Source organism: Mauremys reevesii, linkage group 2, assembly GCF_016161935.1.
Source record: "Mauremys reevesii isolate NIE-2019 linkage group 2, ASM1616193v1, whole genome shotgun sequence".
Lineage (NCBI taxonomy): Eukaryota > Metazoa > Chordata > Testudines > Geoemydidae > Mauremys > Mauremys reevesii.
Window position 1 is genome coordinate 242,421,336 of NC_052624.1, and position 13,324 is coordinate 242,434,659.

Sequence of the window (13,324 nt, forward strand, 5' to 3'; positions counted from 1 at the left end):
CGCACCGCTCTGCTTCGGACTTCCCTGAATACAAGCCGCCGATTTCCGGGAAGGGAAGGGAAGGGTGAGGGCTCCCGCGCTGCCGCCGCCGTCTCCGTCGAGAGCAGCTGAGATTGGAGGGTCGCTGTGCGTGCGGCGCCCGGGCCCCGGCGCTCTCCGAGGCTCCTGTCCCCAGCGAGTGGGGCTCCCCTTACTTGTGCTCCTCGAAGAGCTGGTGCGCGCCTAGCCCCCTCCCTCAGCCCAGGCTGGCGGGAGGCTCCCCGCGTGCGATGATGCTTCTGGGGGGCTCTTTTGGCTGCAAGAAGAAGCGCCCGGAGACGGGGAAGCGGGGGGACGAGTTCTAGCCCCTGGCGGCTACGCTCGGAGCCGAGAAGGGGCTGAAACCGCAGCCGCGCTTTGTTGGTGGGGGGGGCTGGAGGGAGGGGCGGGCAAGGGCGCTGGGAGGCTGTGCGGAGGTCCCGGCGGCTGGAGGAGGGGTAAGGGGGCTGGGAGGCCGTGGGGGGTTCCCGTGGCTGGAGGGGAATAGGGGGCGGGGGTACTTGGACGGGGTTTTTAGCGGGACCACCTGACGAGGCTGGCGACGCGGGGCTAGTGGGTGTGGGTGTGGGGGGAAGAGGCGAGGCCGGCCCGGGGGCGCTCTGGGCACGTCCCCGCGCCCTTTGCCGGTGCGTGGGGGTAGGGAGAGGCCGGAGCCAGCCAGCCCGGAACCCGGCTTCCTGCGAGTCCCTCTGGCGGCCTCCCGGAGCCGCCTCCCAGCCCTAGTCAGCCGGAAAGCAGCCGGGCCGTGTCGGCGGCCGCGGGGCCTGGCGCCAGGATGAGCAGCGGGGTCGTCGGCGGCGGCGGCGGCTCGCCCCGCAGCATTAACTGCGCGCTGCCCACCATCCCCTCCAGCAAGCTGCCCGACCTGCGCTTCCTCAGCCGGGGCGCCTACGGCACCGTGTCCTCGGCGCGCCACGCCGACTGGAGGGTCCCGGTGGCCGTCAAGTGCCTGCAGGGGCCGCTGCTAGACAGGTAACTGGGGGGCGCGGGCGGGGCCGGCTCCGGGGAGTTTGGCTCCTGACTCTTTTCCAGCCGCCACAACAGGTCCTTCCCTCCCGCACAGGGATCCCCTGCCGCCCAGTCTGGTCCAGGGAGCGCCTCTGGGCCGCCAGTCCCCCTGCACCCCTGGCCCCGATCCTTCTCCCTGCGGGGAACCAGCGGGTGCTGCTCGCAGACTCGCCCCTGGGAGCTGATCCTACCTTAATATTTCCGTGGCTTTGGCCCACTTCAAAGGTCTGGCTTGTTTGCCCGTGTTCCCCATGAAAGGTAATGGGAGCTAGTGGCTACTCTTCGAGGGCCCAGGGCTGTGAGGTATTGAGTGCTTTTTCGGCCCCAGTGAAGTCAAGAGCAAGGATCAGGGTGAGATGGAGTGTGTATAGTGCGAGCAGATGACCCTGCCAGTGTGCCCAGTGTGACCTACAGAACCCCTGCTTATTTCAGCCCTCCACTTCCTCTTAATAATTACCATTTATAGAGAAGTAGCACATGGAGGCCCACATCTTCCCCATTGTTCCAGCCACTGCCCAAACACATAGTGAGAAGCAAGGAAAGCCCTGCCCCAAATCGTTTACAATCTGGTTTAATCAGAAGTGAGTGTGCTGACTGGGCTGAATTGCTTGGTGCAGTTTATGATGATACAGGTTTCAGAGTGGTAGCCATATTAGTTTGCAAATTAATTCCAGTTCTGCAATTTCTCATTGGAGTCTGTTTTTGAAGTTTTTTTGTTGAAGAATTGCCACTTTTAAGTCTGTTGTTGTGCGTACAGGGAGATTGAAGTATTCTCTTACTGGTTTTGAAATGTTACAATTCTTGATGTCTGATTTGTGTCCATTTATTCTTTTGCATAGAGACTGTCCAGTTTGGCCAATGTACATGGCAGAGGGGCATTGCTAGCACATGATGGCATATATCACATTGGTAGATGTGCAGGTGAATGAGCACCCGATGGTGTGGCTGACGTGATTAGGTCCTATGATGGTGTCCCTTGAATAGATATGCAGACAGAGTTGGCATCAGGGTTTGTTGCAGAGATTGTTTCCTGGGTTAGTATTTTTGTTGTGTGGTGTGTAGTTGGTGGTGAGTATTTGCTTCAGGTTGGAGAGTTGTCTGTAAGTGAGGACTGGCCTTTCTCCCAAAGTCTGTGATCATCCTTCAGGATAGGTTGTAGATCCTTGATGATACACTGGAGAGGTTTTAGATGGGGGCTGTAGGTGACAGCTAGTGGTGTTCTGTTACTTTCTTTGTTGGGCCTGTCCTGTAGTAGGTGACTTCTGGGTACCCTTCTGGCTCTGTCAACCTGTTTCTTCACTTCACCAGGTGGGTACTGTAGTTTTAAGAACGCTTGATAGAGATCCTGTAGGTATTTGTCTCTGAGGGATTGGAGCAAATGCGGTTGTATCTTAGGGCTTGGCTGTAGACAATGGATCATGTGATGTGGTCTGGATGAAAGCTGGAGGCATGTAGGTAAGTATAGGGGTCACTAGGTGTCCAATATAGGGTGGTGTTTATGTAACCATCGCTTATTTGCACTGCAGTGTCCAGGAAGTGGATCTCTTGTGTGGACTGTCCAGACTGAGGTTGATGGTGGGGTGGAAATTGTTGAAATCCTGGTGGAATTCCTCAAGGGCCCCTTTCCCATAGGTCCAGATGATGAAGATGTCATCAGTGTAGTGCAAGTAGAGTAGGGGCGCTAGGGGACGAGAGCTGAGGAAGCGTTGTTCTAAGTCAGCCATAAAAATGTTGGCATACTGTGGGGCCATGCGGGTACCCATAGCAGTGTCAATGACATGAAGGTATAAATTATCCCCAAATCTGAAATAGTTGTGGGTGAGGACAAAGTTCAGCCACCAGGTTTGCCGTGACATTATCGGGGATACTGTTCCTGATGGCTTGTAGTCCATCTTTGTGTGGAATGTTGGTGTAGAGAGCGTCTACATCCATAGTGGCCAGGATGGTGTTTTCTGGAAGATCACCAATGATGATACAGTTTCTTGCTAATAGGAGGTCATCAAATCCATTTTCATTTGCATATTAGTCTCCCCTGTATTCCAGATGCATTCATTGGCTGACAGTATATCCTCATGAACTTTTAAGATAGTGTTTTAATGTACAATGAAGTTGTGATTTTTAGCACTGGAAAACAAATTCCAAAGGGTGACAACCCCAAATATTTCAGTTTAGCCCTCTCAATTAGAAGTTGATCGGAGTAATGATCATTGTCTTTATCTTTGAGAACAAAACTTTGACCAAGATATATCAAAAAAGCCAGTTGGCTTATTATTTTTTAAAATTGAATTGCCAAATTCAAAATATTGATCTTTTGAGTTTTTCCTATTTCAGCTACTGAAGAGTAGTAGCTGCTGAGAGAAGGTGTTTATTGGTATTAGTCTTGGCATCCCCAAGAGTAAGTGTAAGGCTTTAAAAAAGATGAGAAATCATTCTGCTGAAATTAGACAAAATTTAGCAAAGAAGGGAACTCCAAATGCTGCTAAGTAATATGGTAAATTTTAAAATATAAGGACAAGTTGTTTAGTGTCTTGTTATTCAAACTCTTTTGCTTCTCATCAAACAGGTGTAAATATGCTTTATTGTTGCCTTGGAAAACTTACCACCATGAAGCATCAGATTCTCAACCAATTTTGTGGCAGACCTCTTATTCATGTCTTCATCCTTTCTACCTGACCACTACAATTCTCTTCTTTTAATGTCTCCTTCAATTCCACATCATCCAAAATGAGCTGTCTCATCCTATCAACTTTCCTAGAAACAAGTACACATCACTTCCTCCCTCTAGAAATTTACACTGGTTTCCTGTTTACATCAGAGTCCAGTACAGAATGAATATTCCTTGTGGAGTTAGGCTGGGTAAACCCCTACTCATATATATATATCTCAGATTTAGTCATTTATGGATTTTTCTCCATACTTCAAACTGTTTTTTAATTTTCATTTTCTGTAGTGTCTAATAGCAAGATCCTGCCTCCTTGCAATATCAGGAACAACTCCTGCTTCTCTATACTATTTGACTTCAAGATCTGATGGCTACACTTCTTTTCTAAATACCCTATTTTGTCTCACAGGCCTACAGATTCTAACCTTCTCTGTAATAAAATAATCTAATCTTAGTTTCAAAAACACTCCCTTTCCCCTCCAGAACCTAATGGGCTCTTACCCTTTAGGGCAGTGGCTCTCAACCTTTCCAGAGTACTGTACCCCTTTCAGGAGTCTGATTTGTCTTGTGTACCCCCAAGTTTCACCACACTTAAACGAGTTGCTTACGAAATCAGACATAAAAATACAAAAGTGTCCCATCACACTATTACTGAAAAATTGCTTACTTTCTCATTTTTACCATATAATTATAAAATAAATGAATTGGAATGTAAATATTTTACTTACATTTCAGTATATAGTATACAAGTCATTGTCTATATGAAATTTTAGTTTCTACTAACTTTGCTAATACTTTTTTATGTAGCCTGTTGTAAAACTAGGCAAATATCTAGATATTTATCCCCTGGAAGATCTCTGTGTACGCCCAGCGGTACACGGACCTCTGGTTGAGAACCATTGCTTTAGGGCTTCAAATCCTGCAGTCAGATATCATGGGAAGATCCTTGTGCTTGTGCAGACCCCCATTGACCTAGAGTCTGGGTTTAGTTTCTTTTCATTGCTCAAGCTATGTAAACATTACAGTTTATATTGGTAAAAGTTATGTCTCAGTCAGTGTTGCCACAGTTTTTTAAAATATTTTAATACTTTTTTTAAAGAGGTCAGCCTCCAAAAAATGATTTGTTTTAAATATCATGATATTGAAAACAACCCCCTCCCGTATTTTGGGGTTTTTACTCTCTACCTCTTTTTTTAAAAAAATATGTACGTCCACTCAGATCACATTATCAAGCTTTACCCTGCCATCTTGAAGGCAAGAAACTTTGTTTTCTTAATATCGTTCCCTGGAATTAAAGACCAATATTAAACTGTAATGCCTTCTTCCAAACAGCACAGACAGTATATCTCCAACTGTACAACACATCTTCACGTGCAGCTGAAAAGTATCTCCTGTGGGTGGTGTTGCTTTTCATGTCTCTCAGGGCAATAAGCAGTCTTTAGTGATATTTTTTTATTTGATAAGCAAGATTGGAAAATTTTCTTGGTAACCAAGAATAGTTAATTTGAAACATTTCTCTTTTCCCCTCTTTGGATAATTATGTTTTCACGGAATGTGTTTATCTTAACTTGTATTTTCCTAGAGTGCACTGGTGTCTGCTCAGTCGAAGCTAGAAACCTTTTGAATTCCATTAGCTTTGGCTCATGAGATGAATATGGAAATTCCCCACTTTATACTAAACAAGCAATGAATATAGTTGAAAATTCCCATTTGTAGTTATAGTGGTACCACAATATGCCAAAAATACAAGGAGATACTAATTGTCACTAGAGTGATAAATTTGGAAATGATAAGGGCACCCACTGTATTACCCATGTTTCAAGTATTATAGAAATACACCCAAGAGTATAAATACCAGAAAGACAACCTGCCACAGCAAGGCACAATTATTCTTGCTGAAAAAATTAATTCCTGCTGTGGCATATCTATCAGTGCTACTGTGTAGTAAAACATAACCCGTCTGGTTTACATGTATTTGTATCTATAGATTGTAATCTGTTGTGAAGCATTTTATGATAATTGTATACAACAGTCCAGTAGAAAATAAATTGTAGTGCTGTCAATGTTTTCGTATAGTGAGATCTTAATTTTGTAAAACTAATTCAAAGCACCTTTCATCTCTGTATTTCTTTTCTTACCTTAAAAGTAAACATAATATATTTAAATGAACTAAATCATAATTGCATGTTTCTTAGCACTGATTTAGTCATTTAATTTTTTTTCTTGCAGTGAAAGAACCAATCTCTTAAAAGAAGCAGAGATTTTACACAAAGCCAGGTTCAGTTACATTCTACCAATTTTGGGAATTTGCAATGAGCCTGAATTTCTGGGAATAGTGACTGAATACATGACAAATGGTTCATTAAACCAACTTTTACATGGGGTAAGTGTACGGTGTTTTTCTAAAGCTTTTTATGTGTCACTTCTAGTTGTTGTTGTTGTTAAATGGTCTGTTTTGCATGCGTGAGGAAATTAAGTAGTAAACATTTTTTTAATGGAAAAAAATATTGGGTTCTAGCCTGCAATTTACTCTGTTCAGGCAGACTACATCTATGAAGAGCCCCTTTAAAGTCAGTGGGGTCTTGTCTGGGTGCAGCAGTCTACTCCCATTAAGACAGTTGCAATATTTGGGGCTTTAGAGAAATTACAGGGAAATGAATGCTAAGTTAAAAACAATCAGCTGTGATTTGCAAGTAATTAGAAACTCAATGAGAGCTCACATAGCTGTACTAATTTCTGTACTGGTTTCAGAATCTCTGGCCTTTCCTGTGCATGCATGCATGCATTTATTCATTACTTCTGGGGGAATCCTGTGCCACTGTGCACGTGCAGAATTCATGCCCTCCTTTCCCCTCCCTCCTCCCTCCATCAGATTTTTTTTCTCTGCAGAATATAGATTCTGCTGGAGAGGCTCTGCAGTTATGCCTTTTGGCCACCCGGGGCTGCTATAGCACCAGAAGAGAGGGAAGTCATCTGGCAGCTGCATTCCTTACAGCGGCGCCAGGTGAGGAGGCACAGACGGGACAGGGTATAGCACACAGGGTTGCTGGGGGTCACAGACTGGGGTTCAGAAGGGCTGATGGGGCAGAGGTAGGAAACAGACAGGGACGCAGACTCAGGAGCTAGTATAGTGACAGCTTTGAGGCAGGGGCACAGGGGTTGCATGGCCACATGGGGACAGGGTGTAGGCAACCTACGGAGACAGGGGCAGATGTGCCTGACTGATTGGGAGAGGCTAGGGGTCAGCCAGGGTCTGCATGGGGGAGGCTCCCCAACTCCTTAACAATCCTCCCTTCCCCCTCCCACCCTCCAAAAAAACCTTTCCATACTTCTACCACCCACACCAACAACCCTCCAGGTTCACTCCCAGGCTCTTTCCCTCTCTCTCAGTTCCTCCATTACCCCGACTTCCCTAAGCCTTTGCACTGCTTCTCAGGGGTGTGGGAAATATGTTTCTGTAGTGTAGTTTAAATGAATTACTCAAAGTTCTGTTTTTATATGCCTAGTAAGGAATCTACTTGTCAAAAAATCATTTCCTGAATTTTGTTGTTGTTGTCTGTATCATTACAGACATGCTTCCTGAGAGGTATTTTGAAATAAATTACCAAAATAATTGAAACTGGTGTGGTTATATTGTGTTATTTTGACAAAATAAAATATCCAGAATTTTGCAGAATTTTAAAATATTGTGCACACAGTTTAATTTTTTGGCATGGAATTTAATTAATTTTTTGGCAGGAGTAATTCATTCATGTGAATAATGTGCATTCATTTTCTTTTTACTGTGAATAGTCTTTTAAAAGAAGACTATGACTCAAACTGGTAAGTCAGAAATTGCAAAACTAAAACAGGCATGTCTTCCAGGCACTCAGTTGTGCTTTTTTAAAATGAAGGATTGAACTTTCATATTCAGTTTGTGAAACATACCCACAAAAGCTGAGAAATTCAATCATAACATTTTTAAAAGATAGTGTTTGTGTTTAGTTTTAGTGTAGTCTAGCATCACTGGGAGGCAGTATTGTCTGGTGGACAGGACATTCGATTGAGACCTAGAGGATCTCAGGTCTCTTTTTGCAACTACCACTGGCCTGCTGGGTGACCTTGAACATGTCATTTTGTCTGTTCCTCTGCTTTCCCATTTGTAAAATGGGGATATTATACTTGCCTTTACTCGGAAGACATCTCTTCTTGGAATATTGTGTATTATTTTCTGTAGCCACAAGTAGAAGTTTTCTTTTTCCTCTTGGCTAGCTTGATTTGTTAGAGCACAAAACATTGAATAATGGGCACTTTCTGAAACTTTGATGTAAATTGTACTGTTATAATCCTTTCCAGAACTTGTGCCCATTCTGTCAGGCTTTTGGTTGTCCTCTTTTGATAATATAAAACCTTTGCCATCTCTGCGTATGTCACTGGCATTTGGTAGCCCAGAATATAGTAAGATGTGTTCAGTTGACAAAAGGTATTTGTCTCATTTCCCTTAGACCTAGTATATCTAGTTTATATCTGTCAATTTCTGTTATTTGGCCCACTTTTCTAGGCTTATATAGTGTCCACATATAGGAGGGGTAGCACTCCCTAGACACATTTTCCCCCCACCCCCAGGGCCTACTGTCCTTCGTTTACTCTCTCTGCTCCCCCAGTGGCTGCGCTTAGGGGAGTTTTCTGGGGATAATTGCTCCCTGGCAGAGGGCTGGTTCTTCTTTGTCCCTGCGCCTTGTTAAAGGAGAGTCTGGCTGAAACAGTGGTCAGCCTCTCAGACGGTCCCTGGATAGGTCTTTACAGGCTCAGTTTCTGAAAGTTTATTGCGTCTACATAAGGTTTATATCCCTCACCCTTCTTTCTGGGGTGTGTTACTTGGCTGTCAGCCGGAGCGGCTCTGTTCTGTGACTGTCTGTTCCTCACTCGGCCTGCCTCGGTTACTCACAGCCTCTTCCTGGTCACCGCCCCTTCCTATGGTAGGCTTCCCGTAATAAGCCCCTTCTCCTCCAGGAACAGGTGCACCTCATTAGAGCAGCACAGGCCCAGAGGAGCTTGTTAGCCTCCTTGCGGCCAGTAGAAGGGTACGTCCCTTCACACCGCACATTCTGCATACCAATTTAGGAGAGATAAAATTCATCAGCAGATGTGTGTTTGGCCATTTCATGCCATCATCTCTCGTAAGTCTATTTGAATGGGGTTGAGTTGGATTGAACTGAGGTGTAGCGCAGATTTCTCTAACAACTTCGTTTCTTACAGTAGTGGCTTACTAGCAAGTGGGCCGGTGGACTGGCTTAAGTCTGGCTCTTAGCATTCATGTCTAGGTCAAAGGATAAAATAGGGAGCAATAACACTGTCAGGGAAGCTATTTTACAGAAACAAGGCATCAGTGGAAAGAAAGTGGCAAAGTGTTTGCTGATTTTTGTGAAACAAATGGCCTGATCATTGGATGAAATATCTTCCTTCACTGTAGTATTACTAAGGTAACTTGGAGGTCACCAGGTCACCGAACAGGGAACCAAATGGATCACATTACAATGTGGCTCAAATGAAGAAGAACATTAGAAGATGTACATAGAAGGAACAGGGCAGATATGGGGACAGACCATGAATTAGTGGTAGATATTTTGAGAATAAAAATAAAGATGTCTGAACAACAGAGATGCCTACATTATAACATCACCAACCTAAAACAGATGACAATGCAACCAGAGTTTAGAACTCCATTAACAGGTGCTTGAATATGATGGAACAGTAGAAGGCAAATGGAAATGGGTAAAGGAGACTGTCACTAAAACTTCTGAAGAAATGCTGGGATTCAGGAAGAAACACCACAGTGAATGGTTATCTGAGGATATATGACAGGAAATAAAAGATACCAAATTAAATAAACTAAATCAAGCAAGACCAAGAAAACAGACACAGACACATACATACACACTCTCACTCTCTGTCTTGGAGGAATATACCAGAAAGAGCACAGGGGCCAAAATGAGTGCTAGGAAAGACAAATGAGAACTTACAGATAAAGTGGCAACAGATGCACAGACCACTGCAGCACAAAATGATATGACGACAGTATACAACATCATTCAGTAGTTATCAAGAGGAAAAACAAATACCAACTGACCAATTCAAGACAACAATGGCAACATAATGATAAAGACATCAAAACAATTCAATGTATAGAGGCAGTACTTTATTCAACTACTGAATGGTGAGCCAGTGGGCATTCCCCCCGGATATAGAGGAAGGAGAAGATCTGGACATCAAACTAGAACCTATAACCAGCGTAGAAGTAGAGAGGGCAGTCAATCAGTTAAAAATGGAAAGGCACCAGGTCCAGGTAACATTCCAACAGAGGTTCTTAAGGCAGACTTGAGGAAAACAGTAGACATTTTGATAGGCCTCTTACAAAATATATGAAAAGAAGAAAAGTTACCAAATCAGTGGAAAAGAGGTCATATAGTGAAGCTGCCAAAGAAAGAAAACCTCAGTGTGAAAACTGGAGGGGCATAGAATGGATGTCTCTCACAGGTAAGGTATTTACATGTATTATTCTAGGCAAAATAAATAAATCAGTGCATAAGAACAGTCATACTGGGTTAGACCAATGATCCATCTAGCCCGATATCCTGTTTTCCAACAATGGCCAATGCCAGATAATTAAGAGGAAATTAACAGAACAGGCAATAATTCATCCCCTGTCGTCCGCTCCCTCCTTCTGACAATCAGAGGCTAATAATACCCAGAGCATGGGGTTGCATCCTTGACCATCTTGGCTAATAGCCATTGATGGACCCATCCTCCATGAATTTATCTAGTTCTTTTTTGAACTTCATTATAGTTTTAGCCTTCACAACACCCCCTGGCAAGGAGTTCTAAAGGTTGACACTGTGTTGTGTGAAGTACTTGTTTGCTTTAAACCTGCTGCTTATCAATTTCATTGGGTGACCGCTGGTTCTTGTGTTATGTGAAGGGGTAAATAACATTTCGTTATTCACTCTCTCCACAGTCATGATTTCATAGACCTTGGTCATATCCCCCCTTAGTCATCTCTTTTCCAAGCTGAAAAGTCCCAGTCTTCTTAATCTCTGTTCATATGCAAGCTGTTCCATAACCATAATCATTTTTGTTGCTTTTCTCTGTACCTTTTCCAATTCTAATATATCTTTTTGAGATGGGGTGACCAGAACTACAGGCAGTATTCAGTGTCTGGATGTACCATGGATTTAAATAGTGGTGTTATGATTTTGTGTTTTATTATCTATCCCTTTCGCAATGGTCCCTAACATTGTTAGTGTTTTTTGCCTGAGGCTGCCCATTGAGCAGATGTTTTCAGAGAACTAATCATGATGACTCCAAGATCTCTTTCTTGAGTGCAACAGCTAATTTAGACACCACCATTTTGTATGTATTCTTGGGGTTGTTTTCCAATGTGCATTATTTTGCATTTATCAGTGCGGAATTTCATCTGCCATTTTGTTGCCCAGTCACCCAGTTTTGTGAGGTCCCTTTGTAACTCTTCAGTCTGCTTTGGACTTACCTTGAGTAATTTTGTATCATCTGCAAAATTTGCCGCCTCACCATTTTACCACCTTTTCCAGATCATTTATGAATATGTTGAGCAGCTCTGGATCCCTGGAGGACACCTCTATTTACCTCTCTCCATTCTGAAATCTGTTCATTTATTTCTACCCTTTGTTGTCTATCTTTTAGCCAGTTACTGATCCATAAGAGGACCTTCCCTCTTATCCCATGACTGCTTACTTTGCTTAAGAACCTTTGGTGAGGGACCTTGTCAAGGGCTTTCTGAAAATCTAAATACACTATATCCACTAGATCCCTCTTGTCCACATGCTTATTGACCCCCTCAAATAATTCTAATTGATTGGTGAGGCATGACTTCCCTTTACAAAAGTCATGTTCACTCTTCCCCAACAAAGTGTATTTATGTATGTGTCTGATAATTCAGTTATTTACTATAGTTTCACTCAATTTGTGAGATACTGAAGTTAGGCGTACCGGCCTGTAATTGCCAGGATAGCCTCTGGAGCATTTTTTAAAAATTGGTGTAACATTACTATCCTCCTGTCATCTGGTACAGAAACTGATTTAAATGATAGGTTACATACCACAGTTAGTAGTTCTGCAATTTCATGTTTCAGTTCCTTCAGAATTCTTGGGTGAATACCATCTCATCCTGGTGACTTATTATTATTTAATAGGGCTATCCATTAATCGCAGTTAACTCAAGCAATTAATTCCAAACAAATTAACTCAATTAAAAATATTAATTGCACTGTTAAACAATAATAAAATGCCAATTTTTTAATAATAATTTTTCTACATTTTCAAAACTATTGATTTCAGTTACAACACAGAATACAAAGTGTACAGTGATCATTTTATATATTTGATTACAAATATTTGCACTGTAAAAGAAACAAATGGCATTTTTCAATTCACCTCAAACAAGTACTGTAGTGCAGTCCCTATCATGAATGTGCAATTTACAAATGTAGAATTGTTACATAACTGCACTCAAAAACTCTAAAATTTTACAGCCCACAAGTCCACTCAATCCTGCTTCTTGTTCAGTCAATCACTAAGACAAACAAGTTTGTTTACATTTATGGGAGATAATGCTGCCTGATTTTTATTTACAATGTCACCTGAAGATGAGAACAGGTGTTCATATGGCACTTTTGTAGCTGGTGTTGCAAGGTATTTATGTCAGATATGCTAAACATTTGTATGCCCCTTCATGTTTTGACCACCATTCCAGAGGACATGCGTCCATGCTGATGACTCTCGTTAAAAAAAATAATGTGTTAATTAAATTTGTGACTGAACTCCTTGGAGGAGAATTGTATGTCTCCTGCTCCATGATTTTACCTGCGTTCTGCCATATATTTAGTGTTATGGCAGTCTCAGATGATGACCCAACGTAAGTTCGATTTAAGAACACTTTCATTGCAGATTTGACAAAATGCAAAGATGGTATCAATATGAGATTTCTAAAGGTAGCTACAGCACTCAACCCAAAGTTTAAGAATCTGAAATGCCTTCCAAAAATCTGAGAGAGACGAAGTGTAGAACATGCTATCGGAAGTCTTAAAAGAGCAGCACTCTGATTTGGAAACTACAGAACTACCAAAAAAGAAAAATCAACCTTCTATTGGTGGCATCTGATTCAGATGATGAAAATGAATGTGCGTCAGTCTGCACTGCTTTGGATCATTATCAAGCAGAACCTGTCAGCAGCATGGAAACATGTCCTCTGGAATGGTAGTTGAAGCAGGGGCATAGGACTGTTTAGCAAATCTGGCACACAAATACCTTGCAATGCTGGCTACAACAATACACTTTGTATTCTGTGTTGTAATTTAAATCAATATATTTGAAAATGTAGAAAACATCCACAAGTATTGAAATAAATGATATTCTATTGTTTAACAATGTGATTAAAACTGCGATTAATCACAATTTTTTAAAAATCTTGGTTAATTTAGATTTTTTAAAAATTATTTGACAGCTCTACTATTTAATTTATCAACTTATTCCAAAACCGCCTCTATTGACATCTGGGACAGTTCCACAGATTTGTCACCTAAAAAGCTCACATCCTCTGTA

General features: G+C 42.5%; 1 protein-coding gene across 1 annotated transcript in view; it reads left to right on the forward strand.

The window, feature by feature from the left end:
- The first annotated feature begins 582 nt into the window (after window positions 1–582).
- The window catches only part of RIPK2 (receptor interacting serine/threonine kinase 2), a 33,829-nt gene continuing 21,087 nt past the window's right edge, over window positions 583–13,324 (forward strand). Inside the window, exons 1-2 of the mRNA XM_039527405.1 lie at window positions 583–1,011; window positions 5,939–6,092. Coding sequence (XP_039383339.1) covers window positions 815–1,011; window positions 5,939–6,092 — 351 coding nt within the window. The 5' untranslated portion in view covers window positions 583–814. The remainder of the gene's footprint in view (window positions 1,012–5,938; window positions 6,093–13,324) is intronic.